Consider the following 24,374-nt stretch of genomic DNA (forward strand, 5'->3'; position numbering starts at 1 on the left):
GTTTACGAAAGGTTTCTCCACCTATGCTAAAAATTATGGTCAGGCATGCGTAGTCTGCGCCACAGACAATGGCTGTAACCTGGCTGTGATCACGACAACAGTATGTCCACAACAACAGGCACGTTCAGGAGCAGCAATGACAACAGATTAATTAGTCTGGGATTCTGCAAACTGTGTTGAACTTGACAGAACTTTGAACAAACAGCTTCAGGGTTTTTGTGGACTGAGTCCTGCAGCAGCTCTTTATTTTCCCCGGCTCAATTACTGCAGGTCACTTTTACAGTTTCAGAAAGAGAGCTGCAACCAGCATCACTAAAGACCAAACAAACATGTTTAGAAACGACACTGCACAAGCAGACATGGAAACTAATTTTGCTTTCCAGACATTCCCAAAGTTTAAGAAATGCCCCAAAACCTTTGACAGTCCACTTCATTATAATCATGCTTTAGCCCAGGTCTGTATGGGTCTGCCTTCATTACTCCAGTATGGACTCTCTTCTTTGACGGAGTTTAGATTTTAATACAGATTTACCCTGAAGAAACTATGCAAGTTGAAGACCCTGAGTACATTTCTGAACTTTTGTGTTCTCAGTGCTTGCTCTCAGTGTTGGGGAGTAACGGAATACATGTACCGGCGTTACGTATTTAGAATATAAATTATGAGTAACTGTATTCAATGTTAAAGCCCCATGAGACGAATTGTTATTTGTGAATGTGGGCTATACAAATAAAACTTGATTGATTGATTGACAGATCAAATGGATGGTATTCAGAATACAGTTACATTGTTGAAATCAGTGGATTACATGACGGTACTTCTCTGTTTCACGAGTTCACTCTCTCGTAAATCCACCGGCGGCAAAGCCCCCAGGGAGCAGCTGGAGACTAGGGCTGCCGTAAGAGCGCCCCGGCCACCGGTGGCGTGAAGAAGCCTCACCGTTACAGGCCCGGGACTGTTACAGGACCGGGACCGTTACAGGCCCGGGACCGCGGCTCTGAGAGAGTTCCGTCGCTACCAGAAATCTACGGAGCTGCTGATCCGCAAGCTGCCCTTCCAGCGCCTGGTGAGAGAAGACCGACCTGCGCTTCCAGAGCTTCGCTGTCATGACTCTGCAGGAGGCCAGCGAGGCACGCTCATCCATCTTCAAGAACTTCTCCGCTGTTTGCTCCGTTCAATACGGGTGTCGAGGGCATATTACGTACTCTCCACTCAAGCCTATGGGGAGCCCCCCCCCCTTTTTATTTTTATGACTGCTTGTGTGTCTGTAGTGGATGGGCAGAGTGGGACATTTAATAATGTGATTGGTAAAATTGGTAAAATTAAAACTCCAGGACAACAGAAGGGTAATACAAACTATGGGATGCATACTTTATCATTTATATCATATGAAATATGTCATCAATATCGTTTAAAATAATTTTTCAGTGTGTTTCCTGGCGCGATACGCTCGCGTCAAGCGCAAACAAAAATAGACTCAACGCCGAAACGATCGCTGCACGGCGCGAGGCAGCCTTGGTGCAGCGCTTCAGTCTCCGGTGGGACTCGCACAGAGGTGGGAGTGGATGGGAGCCGGACATCCAGCTGACCTGCCGCATCGGCGGAGAGAAAGTTTAAACTGCTGCTGCTCCACTGACTATAACAAAGCCGCAATCATACACTTAAAAAATGCTATACAATGTGGAAGTATTCCAAGTATTCAGAATACGTTACTCAGATTAGTTAATGTAATGGAATACGTTACAGATTACATTTTTGGGCATGTATTCTGTATTCTGTAACGGAATACGTTTTGAAAGTATCCTTCCCAACACTGCTTGCTCTTAAAGTTAAGTTATACCAAGCATGTTCGGTTGTTGCCTGTAGACTGTTGATTGCCTAAAAGACTGTAATTTGCTCTCAGTTGTTTAATAGTTTTCTATTTGATCAAATAAAAATCTTTATTGATCCCACACCAGGGTAATTCACTTGCAGCAGATAAGCCACAATGAGGCAAGAGAATAAAAAAGGCAACAGAATAAAATAAAACCTTTCACAACAGACAGAAAATATTGTTTTTCGGGTGTACACTGTATTTGTGCATTAGTAAGGGGATATTGAAATAGACATATCCATATATATGCATTTAGAGACTTATAAAGATTAAAAGGCATGTGACTACACAAAATGAATATAAATATAGAAAACACACAAATATATTATAAATTCACCATATTAGCACTCTAGTATAACTGTGTGTTTAAATGTGTGTGTGTACATCCAAAAGTAACAATGAGCAGCTGTAATGTGGACAAACTGTGCAGTATTAGGTTTATATTGGTGCTGTGGAGTCTGGCAGCAGTGGAATGAGGATTGATGTTCTTTTGTCTGCAGCCAAGAATCAACGCTCTCTCCTTCAACCTTTAATACGAGTTGAAGTCCAGTCATGGTGCAGTCAGTGCAGTGTGTGTGGTGTCATGGTGATGGGAAAGGTGACAACAGTGGACAGGAGTGTCTCTGTGTGTGCAGAGGCTGTTGCTGATTGGCTGTTCACGGTTTTGTGTTTTTTCCTTCAGAATTTGGGAGGAAACAAACTCACTGGTCACGATCAGCAGCAGAATGAATGCGAGAGACGAGACGCGCAGAGAACTGACACGCAGATTAACCATATTTAATAGAATCATTGTTAGTATCGTTGTTATTGCTTTATTTTCACAAGCACAATGTTTCAAGTGTTTCCAGCTGTGCTGGTTCTGGTGTGTGCATGTGCTGCTTCAGCTGGGACCAACAACGGTACGAACAACGGTAAGAACGATTCACTTTTAATGAAAAAATGTGAGTTGGTTTAATACTTATCAACTACATACAATTTAAAGGGAAAAGGCTGAATGTATAGAGATTGTTTAGAGTGGTACAGTTATATGTATATATCATATATTTGTATATCCTGGATGGGTTTAAGGCAAGAGGAACAGATCTGTGTGACTTTGAAAGGGTTCACTGTTGGGGTGTGGATGGCAGGAGCAACAGTTGCTCAACTGTTTCAGATGCATGGATGTATTGATGGAGATGGATGGATAGATCGATAGATGGAGATGGATGGGTGATGATTGGATGGAAAAGAAGACCTAACCAATCTTATTGTGAAAGGTAAAAGTGTTTTTTGATGGAGGAAGTACAGATATATTAAATGCATTGTCAGTTGTTCTATCAAAAGGTACTAAACCCAAATGAATAGAAAACCCAACCTACATACCAAAGACCAAAACCAAACCTATTATCTCTGGCACTGTGCCCCTTGTCCACCTCGACCAGACTTTTCCCGTAAGTCGGCTGCACATCACCACCTGCCACGACGTCCAGACTGTGCACAAGATCATTTGGTCCAATTAGATCTTCTTTATCGCCCTGTGCTGTGCCTGCTTCTTCCTGCCTCTGCTCATCACAGAGGTGTCCCACACTTGTGTGATCTGGGCACTGAGTCCCACGCGGCGTTCTAGGAAGTTCACACAGGGGAACAAGTGCAGTGGTGATGGCTGGAACGGCGATGGTGATATTTGTGTTTCACACCCACAAACTGTCTACTGATGGCACTTTATTTGCAATTTAACAGATTTAAGGCTGCTATAATAATGTCCCCTGATAACTTACACTTATATTAGATGTTATCAATTATTATCTGATATATCATCAAGATTCAGGGCTTCGTCTTTGTCCTTCATCAAGTCCAGATAACTGTGGTGGATGGAGATTATATTCTGGATTGACAGTTTGAAGTATAATTTATTATTAAATGTTTTTAAACAATGCCTAAAAATGTAAACTTCCCAAATTGACTTGATTTACAATGTCTTTGTTTGATAAAAAGATTACAGTAGAGTAAATTATTGGCATTTAAAAAATATATAATCAATTAATTGATTCTAAGTCAAAGTTTATACCGATACTGATAATCAACTGACGAAGTAAATAACTAAATAGTTTCAGTTCGAGAATATTTATTATATGATTTAAAAAGATCTGGCAAAACTTGTATCAACAATCTTTGTCTACATCTTGGATCCTCTGACTCTTTTTCACTCTTTCTCTCTCTCCAGCTACACTGAAGGAGACGGAAAAGCCTCCTCTGATAATAGATAGGGTATTCCCTCTACGTAAAAATACAAAGCCAAATATGGTTCCTGAAAGTGTTAACAGTAACGACAGAATCTTGATGCATAATGAAACCAACAGCAACGGAACAGGGGTGCTGAATGTAACCAGCATCAAGAGGGTGGATATCTCTGAAGAAGCGCTGTTGTTTCTCACAGGCTCTGTGTCCACCATCCTCATCCCTTCCTTCTACACTCTGATCTGCCTCATCAGCTTGCCGATCAACATCTGTGCAGTGGTGGCCTTCGCTCTGAAGATCAAACCCAAGAAGCCGGCGGCCATCTACATGTTGAATCTGGCCTGTGCCGATCTGCTCTTTGCTGTGCTGCTCCCCTTCAAGATCTCCTACCACTTCGGAGGCAACAACTGGATATTCGGCTCGCTCATGTGCCGCGTGGTCACCGCAGCCTTCTACTGGAACATGTACTGCTCTGTTCTGCTCATAACTTGCATCAGTGTGGACCGTCTCCTTGCTGTAGTCTATCCTGTTGACTCGCTGTCTTGGAGGACGCCAGGCAACGCAATCATGGCCTGCGTCGCCATGTGGATATTATCCTTCGCTGGCACTGTGCCCCTTGTCCACCACGAACAAACTTTTCACCTCAGTCACCTGAACATCACCACCTGCCACGACGTCCAGCCTGTGCACGAGATAATCTGGTTCAACAAGTTCTACTTCATCGCCCTGTGCTGCACTTTCTTCTTCCTGCCTCTGCTCATCACAGTGGTGTCCTACATTCGTGTGATCTGGGCACTGAGCAGAGTCCCACACGGCGTTCTAGGACGTTCACGCAGGAGAACAAGAGCAGTGGTGATGGCTGGAACAGTGCTGGTGATATTTGTGCTGTGTTTCACACCAACAAACTGTCTACTGATGGCCCACTATCTGCAATTTAATGGAGGTGCTGAGGCAATCCAAGAGAGCAATGATGGCTCTTATGTAGCCTATCTAGTGTTCATGTGTTTAGGAAGTCTGAACTGCCTCCTGGATCCCCTGGTCTACTACTTTGGTTCATCCCAGTGCCAGAAACAACTTTCCAGCACACTGAGGTGTGAGAAGATCTTGGAGGTCTTTAGAGGACATTCCTTTTCTGGTGTCAGTAGTCGCTTAACTAGGAAGAGAACAACCAGATCCAGCGACCAGCAGGTTGACTACCACCCAGTCTGCATACCATAAAAACTCAATTTTGGAGGCCAAAGTGAAAACCATGGTATCTTCCAAACCTCATGCTTTCAATCAGATAAAACAGATATACAATACGACCAACATTGCAGAATAATTGGATGGAACTGTCTGGTCTACAGTGGTCAACAAGCAATGACCCCCTGAACCCATGCTCAATTTCAATAACCATGCTTCCTCTGCCTCTCTCTCTTCCCAGAGGTGGGGTGATCACAGACGAATGTCATGAAACCACATTTCATTCTGTTCTTATAACGAGCTCTTTTATTGAATGACTGAAGCAAAGTGCAAACAATGTTTAAACTGTTGATTTGGTTAATGTTGTTTTATAATTGCTTTGAGGTAATTTTATAGAAATTCCAAAAGTGTTCCGGGTTTTATGAAATTTAAATTGAGAAGCCTATTATATAAAGTTATTTACCCATAGAATGACGCTAAACATATAACTATACTGCAATTAGTAATGTTATCCTGTATTCAATTCATATAATGTTAGATATATCACGTTATGATAGTTGATAACTTATTTTGTTATATCTACATTTGTGTAACACACCTTCTGCTTGACACATTCATATATTATATTACAGAATATAACTCTACCATACAATAGTAGAGCTACACGATTTGGCACAGATTACTGAGCATTTTCTTGAGTATATTTCTCACCTCTCTTAAACCTGAAAATTCATAATAATCATAAAAAAAAATATTATAAATATAAGAAACCTAGACATAGACATCTCCCATAGGGGTAAGGTCTGTTAAAAGTAAAGATCTGATCTGGTATGATTGATGAGAATGAAAAGTAAAATAATTTTTACAATGTCATTGGTTTGTACGGGAAAAGGAGGACCAAGACAATATCTGCTTCAATAGAATAGTCAAGTTTCAGGTTTCGGATGTGCATAACCTTTTGCAAAAACAACTCACACAAATTCAAACGCAAGCGCATACACATACAACAATAATATGACTTAAGACAAACCATTCCGTTTTATCACCTTTGGTTTTGTCCCTTGTTGACATTATACTGACATCACTTGTTTTATTTTAAAAGTTCGTAATCTGCTGATTGCTCATTTTACATCACGTTTCCACTACATTGAGACATGTTAAACGCTGTGTGATAAGCAAGGTGTTATCTAAGCTACATTTAAGGAGAATCATTAGCTGGGTGAAGGTGTCATGGTTTTGTCATCTGTTTATTACCGCCTCTGTCTGAAGAGTGTTTTTTTTGTATAATTATGCCTCCTTTTGTTTCATGTTTATCCTTGTGTTTATGTTTATATATGAGCTGTTTCTGTGTCTAATTTTTTCCCACTCCCTGTGTTCTACTTCCTGTTTTATTTTGTAGTTTCTGCTCCTTGTGTGTTTTCTTTCGTCACATCCTGTCTTTGTGATTGTCTACACCAGGCCTCATGTGCCCCATTCCCTGTGTATGTAAGTCTCTGTGCTTCCCCTTGTCCTTATCGGTTCGTCATTGTTAATGCCTCGTCGCCTGTGCCTGGCATCCTCTGCCTCATATCTGTCTCTAGTAAGTTCCTGGATCTTTCCCCTGTGTGCTCTTGGTTTTTTAATTTTGGATTTTTTGAGATTTCTTAGTTTGTTGTTTTCTCTGTTGGACATTTCCCATTTCCCATTAAAAGGACACTTTTTGTTTAAAACTCTGCCTCTGCTTCTTGTGTCCACCTGCTTAACATAAAACTGACAGAAGGCCTTTTTTGAAGTTTGAAAATTAATGTCAAAAATTGACGATGGATGAGCGCCATTGGCTGAACTTTGTATATGATCAGGAGATTACAGGGGAGTTTGACAATGACTTTGAGGAGACGTTTTAGGAGGACACTAAGGATGAGATTGAGAACAAGCAGGTGCCTTGTGTGAGTCAACTCTGTGTAAACTGGGAGACACACCTCCCCCAGTTTTCTCCGTCCTGGTCACGGATCTGATTGAGTTGGAAGACGTGAACGGCAGCTGTGGAGGTAAAAAATGTCGCCTCAGGCTTCCTTGAACATTGCTGTAACCAAGACTGCCAGTGAGAGGAACCAATATATGGATTGATTCAGTATGGTCAAGGTTAATGGTTTAAATTCATAAAGAGCTGTGATCCTTGATTTGTTATACATGTTTAGACTACATTTATTTGCAAATGCATTCTAGGAAAAGAAAAAAAGCGATAGGAAATACGTAAGAAGTCAAATCTACCAGTGTTACTAACTCACTGCTTATTTTTTACCTCACATTATGTATGATACTTTGATCAGTGTCATTTCCTTAAAGTGACAGACAGTCTCCTCCATACACTCTCAGCGATGTGATAGATACTCCATGCAGGATTTAAGGAACTCAAAGACAAATATTGAAAAAAAGTGACGCCTCAGCTTTTCATTTGCTCCTCAGTCGCTTTTCTTCCTGCCTGTCTTAAATCGTTTTTGAGCTTATCACTTGAAATATCAGCTCTTGACTCCAATAGGTCAGTAATCTGCCTAACCCTGGTCACTTGTATTCCTTTAGTTATTGTTTTATCCATTCTCTCTCTAACCTGTGTTGTGTGGACAAGCTCAGTTCTGCACCTGACTTCAGGCATTGGTGTGTTTGCAAGGATGCTAAAAGCCCATGGGTCCTAACACCTTTAGCACAATCAATTTCAAAGTGACACAAACACAATCCATTAGGGGCTTTGCTGGAGTTACTGAGTAAAATAAAAATTGTAGCAACAAACCATCAGAGGTCTCTGTCTGTGTGTTTGTTGTGAGTAAGATTACACAAAAACAACCCGATAGATTTACATGAAACTGGGTTGAATGTGGTTTGGGTCAGGGAAGAATCCATAAAATTTTGCTTTGAATTTGGATTAGAGAGCAGATCCTTATAAAAGTGAATCTATGAAGTATGATTGCCTTTTTCAAGCAGCATGAATGAGGAAGGGAGGTGCATCAATGTGTGTGTGTGATCAACTGTCTCAGTAAAATCACAAAGGTTGGGGTTCATGCATGGATGTAAATGGTAAGTGGTTGTTCATTGAAAGCTACACTCTAAACTAGGGTTGGGTACCGAGAACCGGTTCCAATATGGAACCGGTTCCAATACAACCAATACCTACCCGGACCGAAATGCAACGGAGATTTCGGTGCCTCATTTAGGTGCCTGAGCCAATGGAAGACTGAGGTCTCCGCTCGTCCCGCCTCTTCACACTTCCGCTCCTTCCTTCACGGGTAGCGGCGGCTCCCGCCTGGCCCCCGCGGCCGGTGGACAGACTCTTGTCCCCGCGCCCCGGGTGCGCCAGGGCTCCCGTGCAGGTGGTGGTGGGGGGGGGGGGGTCTCCTCGCGAGACCTCTCCCCGGCGCTGGCTGCCCCCCCCCCCCCCTGCCTGGCGCATCTCCTCCGTGGCGGTGCGTCGCGATCGGCTCCGGGACCGGCTCAGGACCGGCTCCGGGACCGGCTCCGGGACCGGCTCGGGGCGGGAGGAACGAAGACCACGAAGCCTGCCTGCGACAGCCCCCGCCGCGGAGACACGGGGGTCTCCGAGTGATGGGAAAGCGACCCTCAGTCTTCATTTGGCTCAGGCACCGAAGTCAGAGTCACGAGTCAGAGTGTGTGTGTTTTGTATTTATTTTTATTTATTTAAGTATAGTGTAAACTTTTGTTAACAGTTCGTATGTTATTCATAGTTTTAAGTTAAAAAGGGTTTTGTATTTATTTATATTTATAATCTACTTTAAACAGTTAATATATTTGGCAATAAAAAAAGTCTTTCTTAGTCAAGCATCGTTTTGACGAATACTTGAACCATGTCGTTGCACAGTGCCCGTAAAATGTCCGCGATGTAGCCTAACCTAAACCAAATAACTCGACTTCGCACTACGTTACCCATGATTCATCGCACACATATGTAGACCAAACAAGCAACCTATTCCAAGTGTCTTCTTCTCTGGCCAGTGTCTCGGCTCCGAGTCGTGGTTGGGAGCTCACTGGTTATCTTGGCTCGCTGTCTGGCCGGTAACCAGCCGCCCGGACCACTCCGGAGGAAAACAGGAGGAGACGTTTCTTTACTTGGAATGCGGCAACTTTATTTCTCAGATATACAGCAGGAGCAACACTCGCATCACCTCTAGGTGGTCCGTCACTTCTCGTTATACACACACTTTTAGCGTCTTTTCCCACAATAACCAGGTGCACTACGTCACACACTACAAACTTTCCTTAAAGGGGCAGGCCACACCTGCAACACAACAGCTCTCGGTCTCATTTACAAATGGCAAAAAGATTTGGGCGCCCTTTGGCAACACAGAAACTCCCTCACATCTTCTAATAAAAATGTAGCACATCACAGTCTCATCACAGTTCTGTCTGCCATTTGGCTCCCAAAGACTGTTGCAGAGCTGCCAACTTTTCAAAAAACCTGGGAGTGAGATTTTGTCGGGGGTGACCAAAATGTTGCCGCGCAGGCAGCCACACACGTTGGTGGCTCAATTATCAAGGAATTGGAATTAATTTGGCGTTGTACCCATGTTGTGCATTCTGGTGGTTTTTGGGGCCCAAAGTTGTTGATAGGGGCGCCTACTGGAGATGGACAACATTGGTTACATTCTGTGAAGCAAAGCCATAGCTGAAGGTCCACTCCCAGGAAATTTTGGTTTAAGTAGATGTTATTTCCTGCATTCTAGTGGATTTTTGGGTGGTATGCTAAAGATGTGCAATACCTGAACTTATTCTGATTCATGTTCATCAGATCATGACTTGTAGGGCCTTCTCACTGCATGAAAAGAAGCGTTTGTGTCAATCTGTGTCGCAGAGAAGTGTTGGCACATCCTTCGGTTAACGACTTTCACACGTATCTGCAGGCAGCAAAGGAAACGCTCAGGGTTCCTGCAGTTGTCAAGCCTGTGAGCTGTTGAGATTTGACCCCCCCTGCTCCAACTCCTAGAGGACGCTTTCATATGCAAATGACAATGCTCTGAGCTTCACAAATGCAAATCAGTTTCCCTGAGAGCAGATAACACCAATGTGTAAGAGGCACCAACAAACTATCTGGCTGAGTAAACCAGGCTTAAAATAAATATTAAACCTGAAATTTTAAATTGTTCTTAAGTAAGTAAGTGTGCTATAATGAATTATATTGTATACCACGAACAAAGGTCAATGCAGTCAAAAGAAATGAAACAATGCACTTTATTTCAAATTTTTATTGTCATCCAAAACAATCCTAAATCTCAACAACTGTATAGAGTGGCATGATTACAGTCACTTTTTCAATTGTGCTGGTTAAATGCACAGAGGAAGTGTAAACCACACCTCTACCAGCAAATAAATGATGCTGGGTATGATCATCTGTGTCCTGTAAGCTCCAAACTTCTACTGGCTTTCCATAAAAATATCTGTCCTCCCAAAATACTGGCATCAAATTCACATGTCAATGGCAAACTAAGCTGTTCCATGAATTATAAATGGTACCTTTTCACCACTACTTTCAAAATTGCTATGAAACATTCATTGATTTAATGATTTATTTTTTCAGTGTAATATTTAATCCCCCATGGACTGCACAGTGACAAAACACAGCAGCCGGCTGTTTGGATACAACATACATCTCCACTCAGTTTGATTATTATTTTAAATATAAAGGAGACACAATATAGAGCTTAAATTCCTTCATAATTTGAACTTCAATTGTCTAATTGTTGTTATTAAACTTTCTCAGTATTCCATTAAAACAGTCAACACTTTTATCCAAAGCGACTTACAATAAGTGCATTCAACTATAAGGTTACGAACACAGAACAGCATGAGTGAATCATGTGTGTAAATTTACTAAACACCACAAAAAATAAACCTGGCCTCAGTCAAATACTTATCCCATGAAGTAACCGCTGCTCACGTCACCCGCTCGCGTCATCAGCTGATGGACTCGTCCAATCAGAGCCTCGTAAACGCCGTGCAGCAGCGTCGAGTGTCCCGCAGACAGGAAGCGGGTCGTGTTTAGCTTGTCCCGTACGAGTGACTCTGTCTTCGGGGTAAATAACTTGCTGAAGTCGACACGACGCTGTTCCCTGGAGGAGAAGATGAGTGCGTGTGGAGGCAGAGCCGCGGGCCCGGTGTGGACGAGTCGAGGCGGAGAAGACGGAAGCACAGTCCCTGAGTTACGGTGAGCTAGAGACGCCATGCTAACCACTAAGCTAACTGGTACATCTGAAAGCATGTCCGCCACTCTTTGGGATAGCGAGAAAGTTGCTAAAATACGAATACAGCATCGAGTGCTGGAGCAGATCTAGTGCATGTGTAAATATGTATGAATTACTTAGATGTAACAGTTTGTTCTCGTTAAGTTTTTTCATCAACGTGACTTTTTTCTGTATGTTTTCACAGCCTCAGCCCCCCCCCCACACACACACACACAAACAAAGAGGCGTTAGGCTGAGACGCTGAAAGTCCGGATTTAAAGTGCAGAAAATTAAGCCATTGAATGTAAGTAACTGTTTATGAATTGTTTTGGTGTTTTTTTGCTGTGGATCTTCCAACGGTGATGCAGCGCGGCTATTTCCGTTTATTAATAATAAAGTCATGTTACATGTGTTGTTTTCCAGCTGCCTGTCCATGACGTACAAAGACACACTATGAGCCAGTATGATCCGACCAGACCTTACATCAACATTGAGGAGTTGTCGGAGAAGAAAGAGGGTAAGGTTATATTCATTAAATAATTTTCCAGTTACATGTAAAGGTGTATGTTGTCATTGAACTGTGCTAATTTTACTGAATGTGTTTACAGCTGATTGAAGCGGGACAGATGACATGGATCCATCCTTCCACAGCCAGGAGCGCACCGACCTGTGTCCCACACTTCATATAAGACTGGAAGCTACACTGGATCTCACAGCTACACACCACAGACGTCTACACACTGGAGAAGAGTCCCACAAAGAAGTCATGACCCAGAGGCTGCAGAGAAACATTTCAAGCCTCACCTGAGATTTTGTACAATATTTTTGCTGTATGTAAATAAAGCTTTGACTCCACATATACCTTGTTCACATTTGTTCCCTGTACAATATGTTCACCTATAGCATCAAGCATCACATGAATGTTTAGTTTTAATTAACTGCAGTGCTTTTGGTAAAGGCTTACTTATAAATAATAATAAATATTAATATATACATTTTTATTATAAATATTGTGTGGGAGGGGCTTACCCCACGTGCGGAATGCTGTGACCCCACGTGTGCACTGCAATGACCCATAAGGTGACCAATAGCAACACTTCTACCAGCCAATCACGAGTGACATTAGTTTCAAGGGTCTGTGGTTTCCTCCAATGGTGAGTAGAGAGAGGTTCTAGCCAGCGGCTGGACTCCGATTCATATGCTAATTAGATCACACGTCGCGATCGGTCCGCGCGGCGGCGCGAGCCCCCCCGCGGCTCTCTCCTTTGTTCTCCAAATCCCCCTTAAGGTCCGCAAACGCCGATAGACCCACCTTGTCTTCACTGGCGAACGCCGAGGTAACATCATGGAAACAGTTGGTTACAGCAGGGGATTAGGCCTGTCCGTAGAGGTTCACTGTGACAATAATACTGCTTTTCGTCTAGTGTCTAGACTTGAGTTGAACATTCAACCAGAAAACTATTGTTGTGCCTCAATGACTGTCTATTTACCACAATATAGCCCTATTAATAGACCTGTGATTAAGAATAGACCAAGGTAGGTTGATTGACATTTTTATTACAATGATATTCAACTAATTCTTAACTGAAACCTAATCTATATTGTTAATATTTGTATTCTTAAGAGCAGTTAATGATTTATGTTTAGCAAAAAATTACACAAGATTAGTTAGGGAGAAATATTTTTTATTATTCAAAGCCTCCCACCACACGTTCCATCAAACAAAAAAGTGCAACAAATAAAGTGCTTAAACAGTAGCCTTTTTAAGCAATACAATGGATCAACACATGACAAAAATAACTAAAAATGAGGTACCAGATTCAGATCAGAAGCTGGTTAGTCATTTTCTAAGATCTATGCGCAAGGTTGTACTGGCCTGTGGCCAGTGGTGTACAAAGTACTTGAAAGCCATACTTGAGTAAAAGTACAGATATCTTACCTGAAAGTGACTTCGGTAAAAAAGTCACCCGCCAGAAAATGACTTTTGTAAAAGTCTTAAAGTAGCTCATATTAAATGTACTTAAGTATCAAAAGTAAAAGTACAAGTACCAAAATTAAAAATGCAAAGTGTTTTTTATAGTAGCCCTATACAGACACAAAACAACCCAAAATTTTTCTCCTCAAGATTTATTTAAGATTTATTTAGTGAGGTCCTCAGATCGGCCCTGGCGGAGCCGAGAAGACGATCTAACTGGACTCTAGAGGAAGTAAAACTCGTAACATAGTTTCTGATGGTGAACCTGCGGAGGGATCATCACCGGTACAGCCTGCTCAACCCCGGCCAAGGCAGCCCGAACAACCTCCGGAAGCTTGGGTCTCGCGCTGCCCCCGACGGCAAACGCGCCCCCGGACCTGCACATCTCCCGAGGCAGCAGGACGCGAGTGCGCGCGCGCGCGAGAGAGAGAGGTGCGCGTGTCTCGGCCCAAAATCAGATTTTTTTTTGGCCGTTAGAAATTGGATGTGTGGCGTGAGTGCGTGTGAAAACATGCAAAAGCCTGTGTCACACGGCGAAAGCGTGAGAGTTGGGAACTCTGCTGTTGCTGTATGCCAATGTTGTGCAAATACACGTGCTACGGATTTGACTGATGCCTCCTGAAAGCGGCAACTCGCCTACCACTTCCTCTTTCAAACAACAGGCTGTCACACTCACATCTAACATGTCAATCCCTCTTTTTCATACACAGACAGTATTTATCACTTCTGATATGTCCTCCTCTCTCTCTCTGCAGTACAGTCCGCTGTCACTCCTCCTGAGATCTCCCTATGGAAGACCTCTGGGTCTATGTTCCGAAATGGTGTGTGGTATGATCCTGACAACAAACCATGTTTGCCTAACGTTTCTTCCCTCATTATGCTAAATTAGCTCTGGTTAAAGATCGTAAATCTAAACAGGTATGTTATCTATGATCACAGAACATTGGTTTACGAAAGGTTTCTCCACCTATGCTCAAAAATACTGTCAGGCATGAGTAGTCTGCGCCACACACAATTTCGGCAGGCCAGTGGCTGTAACCTGGCTGTGATCCCGACAACAGTATGTCCACAACAACAGGAAAGTTCAGGAGCAGCAATGACAACAGATTATCTAGTCTGGGATTTTGCAAACTGTGTTGAATTTGAACTTTGAACAAACAGCTTCAGGGTTTTTGTGGACTGAGTCCTGCAGCAGCTCTTTATTTTCCCCGGCTCAATTACTGCAGGTCACTTTTACAGTTTCAGAAAGAGAGCTGCAACCAGCATCACTAAAGACCAAACAAACATGTTTAGAAACGACACTGCACAAGCAGACATGGAAACTAATTTTGCTTTCCAGACATTCCCAGTCCTGCAGCAGCTCTTTACTTTCCCCGGCTCAATTACTGCAGGTGTTGGGATTTTAAATATTAGCTTCTCTGTGTATGTGTCTGAAAATGTTTATGGAACAGAAACTCTAAACAATAAAGAAAGGAGGGGGGATACAGGAACAGTTTGAGCCAGATATATGGCCTTCACCCAAAAGATTTATAAAAACCTTTTCTTCATAGTTTATCTTGAAATTAGCTAGGAATGTGTTTGCGTCACAACGCTGGTCAGTCACACCTTCTTGATTAAAGGTCTGAGTGACATTGTTTGGGTTTAGTTGTTTCTAATGTTTATACAATCAGAACTAACAGCTGATAAAGCAGGAACACAATATTCTTTTTTCCAATGCCAAGAGGGTGGACTACGCCTGCGCACTAACGAGGAAGAACCAAGGAAGACTTCCCCTCGTTATTGACCAATCCTGTTGTACCTACTGTTATAAAATGTTACAGACGCCGGCTGTTTGATGCGTCTTGCGACTTCCCAGGGGCTGCTAGAGTGCCGGGGTAGTGTGTTGGATGTTTGTTTTGCTGTGGACTTTTCATACCTTTTCATTGCTTTCTAAATAAATACTTGATTGAACCAAACCGAGACCAACTCTTCTCATATTTAGGATAAATGAACATGCAACGACACAGGTCACTTTTAAAGTTTCAGAAAGAAAGATGAAACCAGCATCACTAAAGACCAAACAAACATGTTTAAAAACGACACTGAACAAGTAGACATGGAAGCTAATGTTGCTCCCTATCTGCCCAACTTTAAAATAAATTATGGAAAATGTACCGACTATGTCCTGATAATGATTACTTGTGGAAGCATATATAATAAGAATACAATTGGGCCGAGCACAGTGCCCTGTGGAACACTGTGGATAAATTTGGTGTGCACAGATGACTCATCACAAATTTTAATGAATTGGAATTGATCTAAAAAATATGATTTAAACCAGTTTAGGGCGGTTCCTTTAATGCTGATTAACTGTTGTAGTCGCTGTTATATAATTTGATGGTCAATAGTGTTGAATGCTACACCAAAATCTAACAGAACGAGGACAGACACAAATCCCTGATCTGAAGCTATTAGAAAGTTATTAGTGACTTTTGCCAAGGCTGTCTCTGTCCTGTGATTAGCTCTAAACCCCGACTAGACGAAAAGCAGATTTTTTCACCACTTCAAGCACCTGCAAACTCGCCTATTTCCCAGCAGTTAGTGCCCGTTTACAGAATGCGAATTCTACGTCCGCCCCTGACACAAACGGGCAGAAACATACCCCTGGTATCGCAGTGGTGGGGGCTGGGGAGGGGGGAGTGCCGCCGGGGAGTCGCGGAGCGAAGATGTGATCTAATTAGCATATGAATTGGATGAAACCACAGACCTTTGAAACGAAAAGTCACTTGTGATTGGCTGGTAGATCTGTTGCTATTGGTCATCCTGGGTCATTATAACGTGGGGAAACTCCTCCAACACAATATTAATAATAATAATTAATATTGTAATTATTAATAATATTTATTTACTAATATATATACTGTGAATTAGTATATATTATGAATTAATATGTATTATTAACTATTAGTAAGTCTTTACACAAAAGCACTGCAGTTACTGAGGACAATACATTCATTCATGTGATGCTTGATGTTATATGTGGAACATATTGTCGAGGGAAAGAAACATGAACAAGGTATATGTTGAGTCAAAGCTTTAATTACATACATCACAAATTTTGTAAAAACACAACTGGCCTAGCCACCGAAAAACTAATCACGTGAAGCTTGAAATGTCTCTTTGCCGCCTCTGGGTCATAACTTCTTTTTGGGACTCTGTCCGAATCTTCTCCAGCGAATGGACGTCTGTAGTGTGTAGCTGTGAGATCCAGTGTAGCTTCCAGTCTTATTTGAAGTGTGGCACACAGGTCAGTGAACTCCTGGTTGTGGAAGGTTGGATCCATGTCATCTGTCTCGCTTCAGTGACAGTGACGGCCTCGTTGTATGCGGGGCTCAGGCTATGAAAACACAATGATGAATTACATCAAATAAGGTAAACCTGGAGAATGTATTTTTAACAGCACAGCTAGTCTCTTCTTTAATCTTATCCTTGCTTCGGTTCGTGGTGCCGGCCATTTGCCTCAGAGGTGTAAAAAGACGGGAAGTTTCCTAAAAAATACAACAGGACAAAAAGTCACGTTTATGAAAAAAGTTAATGAGAACAAAGTCCTAAATTTAAGCAGTTCGTCCATATTTAAACATGCACTTGTGATGCTCAAGCACTCGATGCTCTCTTCTTCTTTTAGCAACGTTCCCGCCAGGCACGTGCACTGATAGACCCCTAGTGGTGCTCAAGCACCTGCCCTTTTGCCCTGGATGAGAAAAGTGCCCCTTCTGCTGGAGCCCAATTTTTTTTCCATTCATCAATATTTAAGAATACAAATTACTGTCTCTGTCATCTATTCCCCCCAATGTGTTTTGATATCTGACTGGGCATTTATTTGAGTTCTTGTGAGAATTTCGCCCCGACATGCTCCGCGGCGCTCACAAGCCCCCGCTGGCCCCTCCCTCCTCCTCCTCCTCCTCATGCAGCTGAGGGCCAAACAGCTGCAGCTACTTCTTCTCTGACCCGCAGCATCAGACAAACAGGTAATGACGTTGTTTGGTGATAAATTGACCACAACATTAGCGCAGCTGAAAACATTACGTCGCAACTGGTCCGACGTTTCGTGATTTCAAGGCCTTGTCCAGCTGTTTTCTGACGTTTGTCATGTTTAATGAAGAGAGAGAGGGAGAGAGATACAGACAGGTAGGCAGACAGACAGACAGACAGGCAGGCAGGCAGGCAGAGAATTTAAAGCCAGTTTTACTGTTCTACAAATTAGAAAGTTCACTAGTTTTGTTTCATTTAAAATAATTATTGAAATGAAAGGTAGGTCTTAAGTTGAACTACATGACAGTCTGGTGAGGCAAATTTTGGTATATTATTAGTGTAATGCTGCTTATACTTCAACTCTGTCAGGAAACAGTAAACAAAAATGTGTGTGTACTGTGTTGTCAGCTTTATATAGATTATGTAAGTCACTCTTGATTATTATGCACAACATTGATTTATCTCATTTACAAAATTTGCAGCATAATGCCAAGAAAAGAGAGACTCCAAAAGCAGAAAGACAGGGAACTGCAGCAAGCAGCTCAGGGTAGCAGTTCTCTTTTATATTGAATCAGGCCATCAACTAGTAAAACAAATGAGGGAGAATAAGTAAGTTTTTATCTATTTACTATTATTATTTTTAATTTCATAATTAATTTTGGCGATGGGTGCCCATTTTTTGGGTTTGAGCACCTGCCCCCAAAATGTCTGTGCACGTGCCTGGTTCCCGCTAATCTCCGCTTCGACTTGTCCACACTGGGCCCACGGCTTTGCTTTCCAACGCACTCATCCTCTCCAGCAGAGGAACAGTGTCATGTCGACTTTTTTAGGTTTGGATACAAGTTTTAAGTCTTTTAATGGAATACTGAGAAAGTTTAATAACAACAATAGGATGATTGAAGTTCAAATTATGAGGTAGTTTCAGCATAGTCAACAGCTTAGTTTGCCATGGACATGTGAATATGATGCTGAATTGCCAGTATTTTGGGAGGACAAATATTTGGAACTTTGACACGCGATGACAAATAGTATACAATGTAATTCATTATAGCACACTTACTTATACAAGGGAAATCTATATAAGCTACAATTTCACATTTAATATTTATTTTAAGGCTGGTTTACTTACGCCAGATATTTTAGTTGATGCCTTAGTTAGTACCTTTTAGAAAAAGGTGTTACCTCTGCAACACTGAGTGAATCTATCCTGATTTGCATTTGTTAATCTCACAGCATTGTTATTTACATGTGAAAGCCTCCCCTAGGCCTAGGAGCAGGGGTGCGTGCTGATGCTTTTGCTGATTGGCTGTTTTTTTTTTTCTTCAGACTTTGGGAGAAAACCAACTCACTGCTCACGATCAGCAGCAGACAGAGGGCGAGAGAGACGAGACACGCAGAGGACTGACATGCGGATTAACCAAATTTAATAGAATCGTTATTACTATTGCTGTTATTGCCTCATTTTTCACCAGCACGATGTTTCCAGTGTTTCCAACAGTGCTGGTTCTGGTGTGTGCATGTGCTTCCTCAGCTGGGATCAACAACCGTACGAACAACGGTACGAACAACGGTAAGGGCAATTCACTTATAATGAAAAAATAACATGGGAATATAAGGTTTGATATGTTTTAGTGTGTATCAATCTTTGGTGAGTTGGTTAATGAATATTCCCTATATTAAAGGGAATAGGCTATGTAGTGGAAATCTATCATGAGATTTGAAATAATGAGTTTCTCAGACCGGAGTTGTCTTAGAGTTTAAATTATAAGGTCTACGGAGGGTTAGACAGCCAGCAACATGGCTCAGAGTCCAACCACAAGTAGTTAAAAAAGGAAGGTAAAAAGGGGAATACAATGTGATAAACATTTGTATTTTATCTTCAGCCAAATAGCATAGACAAAATAAGTTTTCATGAAGCTGTCCCTTATGGACAATTAACTGTTAAACTGGAACTGGCGGCTGTTTACGGAATGGGATATCAGTGGACAGGAATATTTCTGTAAGCGTCAGTGTTTCAAAAAGCCTTGCTGATGGTTCTGGTGTGTGCCGACTCAAATAAGATGAATTGTAAAAAAAAACATAAATTTTCTATTTGTGAAAACCAGTTATAATTTGTGTATGTATCAACATTCTATGTGAATATATCATGGAATATAATTTATGAAATACTTAATTGTGTTGATTTAATAGAGCTGAAAAGATTAGCTTATAAAAAAATAAATAGTGAGCTACAGACACATTAAAGGAAACATAAATGAAAAAATGAGTGAATGGATGAATGGAGAGTGTTTCCACTCATCTCGCTGGTGACCGCGGTGCGGGCAGCGGACATGAAAATCGCTCCCCGGAAAAGCAAGCCGAGCTCTGGGGTAGCGGGGCTCCAGAGCCCCCCGGTCACCTGACATACGTCATCTACGAGAGGGAGGTGCTTCCACCGTTTCGTAGATGACGTACGAGGGTGTTCCTGCTGAGGCCCGGCGCCTCTGAAGAGCTGCACAACCACCCGGAAATGAACGGGATGCTCAAGGTCTTGACACCGCCTCATGTCTGCTGTGTTGTGGCTCCACACACACTCTGTCTGTTAGTGGACTTTGTTTGAAAGGGTTAAAAACCAAAGTCTGAGGAGTGGGACCATTTCATTAGCTTCAGGAAACTGTTCATACATGCAGTTGCACTGTTTGACTTTGTGACCTGTGCATTTCACCGTGAGAGCCGTCGTTTCCAGAAATCTACGGAGCTGCTGATCCGCAAGCTGCCCTTGCAGCGCCTGGTGAGAGAAATCACTCAGAATTTCAAGACCGACCTGAGCTCCGCTGTCATGGCTCTGCAGGAGGCCAGCGAGGCTTACCTGGTCGGCCTGTTTGAGCACACCAACCTGTGCGCCATCTAAGGCAAGAGGGTCACCATCATGCCCAAGGACATCCAGCTGGCACACCGCATCCACGGAGAGAGAGCTTAAACTGCGGCTATAACAACGCCGCATTCCTACACTTATAGGAAATAAAAAGATTTGTCAACACCTTGAATAAACAATCTTTGTCTACATCTTGGATCCCCTGACTCTTTTTCTCTCTTATTTCTTTCCAGTTACACAGGAAATGACTGATTATTATGACTATTATGGTTATGAAGAAGAACCACCAGGGGATTTACTCTCAGCATATGAATATGAATTTGAAGAGTTATCTATGGTTCAGGTAAGTGAAGTGTAAAATATAACTATTAAAAACAGGATGTTGATGCTTACAAAAACAGTAACAACAGTATGTTTATGCATTAGGGAACCAGCATCAACGGGCCAGCGGTGCTGAATGAAACCAACATCAACGGAACGGGGGTGCTGAATGTAACCATTATCAAGAGGGTGAAAATCTCAGAAGAAGCGCTGTTGTTTCTCACAGGCTCTGTGTCCACCATCCTCATCCCTTCCTTCTACACACTGATCTGTCTCTTCAGCTTGCCGATCAACATCTGTGCAGTGGTGGCCTTCACTCTGAGGATCAAACCCATGAAGACAGCGGCCATCTACATGTTGAATCTTGCCTGTGCCGATGTGCTCTTTGCTTTGCTGCTCCCCTTCAAGATCTCCTACCACTTTGGCGGCAACAACTGGATATTCGGCTCGCTCATGTGCCGTGTGGTCACCGCAGCCTTCTACTGGAACATGTACTGCTCTGTTCTGCTCATAACTTGCATCAGTGTGGACCGTCTCCTTGGTGTAGTCTATCCTCTTGACTCTCTGTCTTGGAGAAGGCCAAAGAACGCAATCATGGCATGCGTCGCCATGTGGATATTATCCTTCGCTGTCACTGTGCCCCTTGTCCTCGATGACCAGACTTTTCACCTCAGTCAGCTGAACATCACCACCTGCCACGACGTCCAGTCTGTGCACAAGATAGTATTGTACTACAAGTTCTACTTCATCGCCCTGTGCTGCGCCTTCTTCTTTCTGCCTCTGCTCATCACAGTGGTGTCCTACACTCGTGTGATCTGGGCACTGAGCAGAGTCCCACGCGACGTTCTCGGAAGTTCAGGCAGGACAACAAGAGCAGTCGTGATGACTGGAACAGTGCTGGTGATATTTGTGCTGTGTTTCACACCCACACACTGTCTACTGATGGCACGCTATTTGCAATTTAACCGAGGTGCTGAGGCGTTCAAAGAGACGAGCTCCTACGCAGCCTATCTAGTTTGTATGTGTTTAGGAAGTCTGAACTGCCTCCTGGATCCCCTAGTCTACTACTTTGGCTCATCCCAGTGCCAGAAACAACTATCCAGCACACTGAGGTGTGAGAAGATTTTGGAGGGCGTTAGTGGACATTCCTTTTCTGGCCTCAGTAGTCGCTTAACTAGGATAGGAACAACCAGATCCAGTGACCTGCAGGTTGACCTCCACCCAGGCGGCATACCATAAAAACTCAATTTTGGTGGCAAAATGAAAACCATGGTTTATTCCAATCCACATGCTTTCAATCAGATCAAAAAGATATACTATATGACCAACACTGCAGAATAGTCGGATGGACCTGTCTGGTCGACAGTGGTCAACAAGCAATGACGCCCTGAACCCGGTCACAGACGTATCTCATGAAACCACATTCCATTCTGTTCCGAAAACAAGCTCATTTTATTGAATGACTGAAGCAAAGTGCAAACAATGTTTAAACTGTCTTGATCTGGTTAATATTGTTTTATGAGATTTTTGTATTGCTGTGATTCTTTTAATCACAGCTATAGTTTCACGTTTTTATATTAAGATGGTTTGTTTGTTTTGAGATTTTTGTATTGCTGTGATTCTTTTAATCACAGCTAAGTTTGACGTTTTATTTGTGTTAACACTGAGTATAGGTTTCTTTTTAATTTGAACTATTTATAGTCTAGTTGGGTTTGATTTTCTGCCTTGCCCTTTTCTGCCCTTTGCCTTCCCCGTGTTGTCCACACCTATCAGGTGTGAAAAGGGGGATTTATTGACAATACACCACTGTTCACACACATACACACACTTTAACGTGTGGTCAGATACACATCATGTCCTTTGAGCGTAAACGCACACACATTCACACACCGTAGCCAACTCACACACACACACATTCAGGTACGTCATACTTCTTTTCAACTTCAGATGATTCATGCTTAAACTCTGATACAGGCTTTTCTCTCACCACACATCGGTACACACACACATCTCCAGCTAGTTGCAAGATTGAACATTCTTATACTCCGTATCAAACAGGGAGTCTGACACACAGCAGATTAGACGTAGGGGAGGCTTTCTCTCACAGTGCTTTTATGAATAACTTCATTATATTAAATTCTGAGATGTCCTCTCTCCTGTGAAATTATCAGTCTTAGAATGCTTTGAGGCAGGGACACTATGACCTCTGGTTTCACTTCACACATATACTGAGCATACACACTCAGGCAACATACTTATGACCTCTGGTGGCCACAACAGTGGCGTGCACATACAACGTCATCGTCACGCAACGCCAGGAGGAGGACCCAACGAGCCAGGAAGGCAGGACTGCCTTGTGCTCCGACCAATCCCAATCCAAGAAGAACCTCTGTCATGCCCAGTATCGATATATAAGCTTTGTGTGCACTCTGTCTCAGCGCCATTTTTTCTGCGCAGTTTACTGTGTAGGATCAGTGGACCATGCATGACCATTTGCTGGACACCGCAGTTTCCTGACCTGTGACCTATGAATAAACTTGCATAATTTTAACTTGAGAACGACGCCTCCTGCCTTTGATTTCCACCCGCAACAATACCTTTAGAATGCAGCTAAACACATACCATATAACTATACTGCACCTAGTGATGTTATCCTGTATTCAATTCATATAATGTTAGATATGTTTTGTTATGATAGTTGATTACACTCTTGTAATGATTTTGTTATAATCTACATTTGTGTAATACACATTTTGCTTGACACACATTTATATATATTATATTACAGAATAAACCTCACCATATATAGAGCTACATAATTTGGCAGAGATTACTGAGTGTTTTTTTGGTATATTTTTTGAACACGCTTCTCTTAAACTTGATAATGTGATGATTCTGTTAGGTGTTTGTTGTTGTTGTCTCTCCTCCTCCCCTTCTCTGTATCCCTGTGCAGGTTGTGTGTGTGGCAGGGGGCGTGGCTGGTTCCTGGCTGCAGTGGACGAGGCACAACTGCTCTCAATCAACCTCATCATCCCCTCTATAAAAAGCTTCGTCTGCACACCACTACAGAGCTAGTCCGGTAGATCTTGCACTGCTGTTATTCTCGACCCTCGCTTCTACTCGTATTTCTACTAACTCTTGTGTTTCATTCATCTACCCAGAACCTCCGTGTGCCTTACCGCTCGGCTTCTCATCCTCATCTCATCCTGGATCTCCAAGCCAGCCAGCACCCTGCCGCTTCAGCCTGCATCTGCTTCTCCTGCCAATGAACTCTGTTCCTTCATTCTCCAACAACTCGTCCGTGTCTGCTTTGGGGTCCAAACCTTATCACAAACCTGACAGAATAATCTGGCCCTAACAGATAATTCATTATGAACTTGTAAAAAAAACCATCAGAAACCTGAACAAGGACCTCTCCCATAGGGGTGGGGTCTGCTTAAAGTAAAGATCTGATATAGCTTGATTGATGAGAATGAAAAGAAAAATAATTTGTACAATGTCATTGGTGTGTACGGGAAAAAGAGGACCAAGACAATATCTGCTTCAATAGAAAAGTCAAGGTTCAGGTTTCTGATATGCATAAGCATGCACCTGTGTTTGTATATGTGCGCGCACGCGCACGAATTGTCATACTGTCTTTGCTTGTCTGCTTCCTCTCCCCTTTACACCTTTTGCAACAAAACTAATCCACACACACGCGCATACACACATACAAACCTACAACAATAACAAGACCT

At 42.5% G+C, this 24,374-nt stretch overlaps 2 protein-coding genes, 1 long non-coding RNA gene and 1 pseudogene across 3 annotated transcripts; all 4 read left to right on the forward strand.

Annotated features, from left to right (window-relative positions):
* The first annotated feature begins 848 nt into the window (after positions 1–848).
* On the forward strand, positions 849–20,352 carry LOC133013411 (histone H3-like; annotated as a pseudogene).
* On the forward strand, positions 4,152–5,306 carry LOC133004977 (proteinase-activated receptor 1-like). The gene has a single exon (XM_061074565.1). It carries the CDS (start codon positions 4,152–4,154, stop codon positions 5,304–5,306), a length of 1,155 nt encoding a protein of 384 aa, XP_060930548.1.
* On the forward strand, positions 10,076–12,335 carry LOC133003397 (uncharacterized). Its single transcript, XR_009678284.1, has 4 exons — positions 10,076–11,460; positions 11,682–11,780; positions 11,900–11,993; positions 12,085–12,335. It is a non-coding gene; the product is annotated as an uncharacterized LOC133003397 (long non-coding RNA).
* A 298-nt stretch (positions 20,353–20,650) lies between the features above and the next one.
* Positions 20,651–23,906, forward strand: LOC133001726 (proteinase-activated receptor 1-like). Its single transcript, XM_061071436.1, has 3 exons — positions 20,651–20,659; positions 20,743–21,771; positions 23,799–23,906. Exons 1-3 carry the CDS (start codon positions 20,651–20,653, stop codon positions 23,904–23,906), a joined length of 1,146 nt encoding a protein of 381 aa, XP_060927419.1.
* Positions 23,907–24,374: the final 468 nt, after the last annotated feature.

The sequence above is a fragment of the Limanda limanda genome, chromosome 1 (genome assembly GCF_963576545.1).
Source record: "Limanda limanda chromosome 1, fLimLim1.1, whole genome shotgun sequence".
Classification (NCBI taxonomy): domain Eukaryota; kingdom Metazoa; phylum Chordata; class Actinopteri; order Pleuronectiformes; family Pleuronectidae; genus Limanda; species Limanda limanda.

Coding starts and splice junctions, on each gene's coding strand:
- LOC133004977 (XM_061074565.1), top strand. CDS start 4,152: ATGGTTCCTGAAAGTGTTAACAGTAACGACAGAATCTTGATGCATAAT.
- LOC133001726 (XM_061071436.1), top strand. Junction 21,772..23,798: donor GTGAGAAGATTTTGGAGGGC/GTTAGTGGACAT, acceptor TCATCTACCCAG/AACCTCCGTGTGCCTTACCG.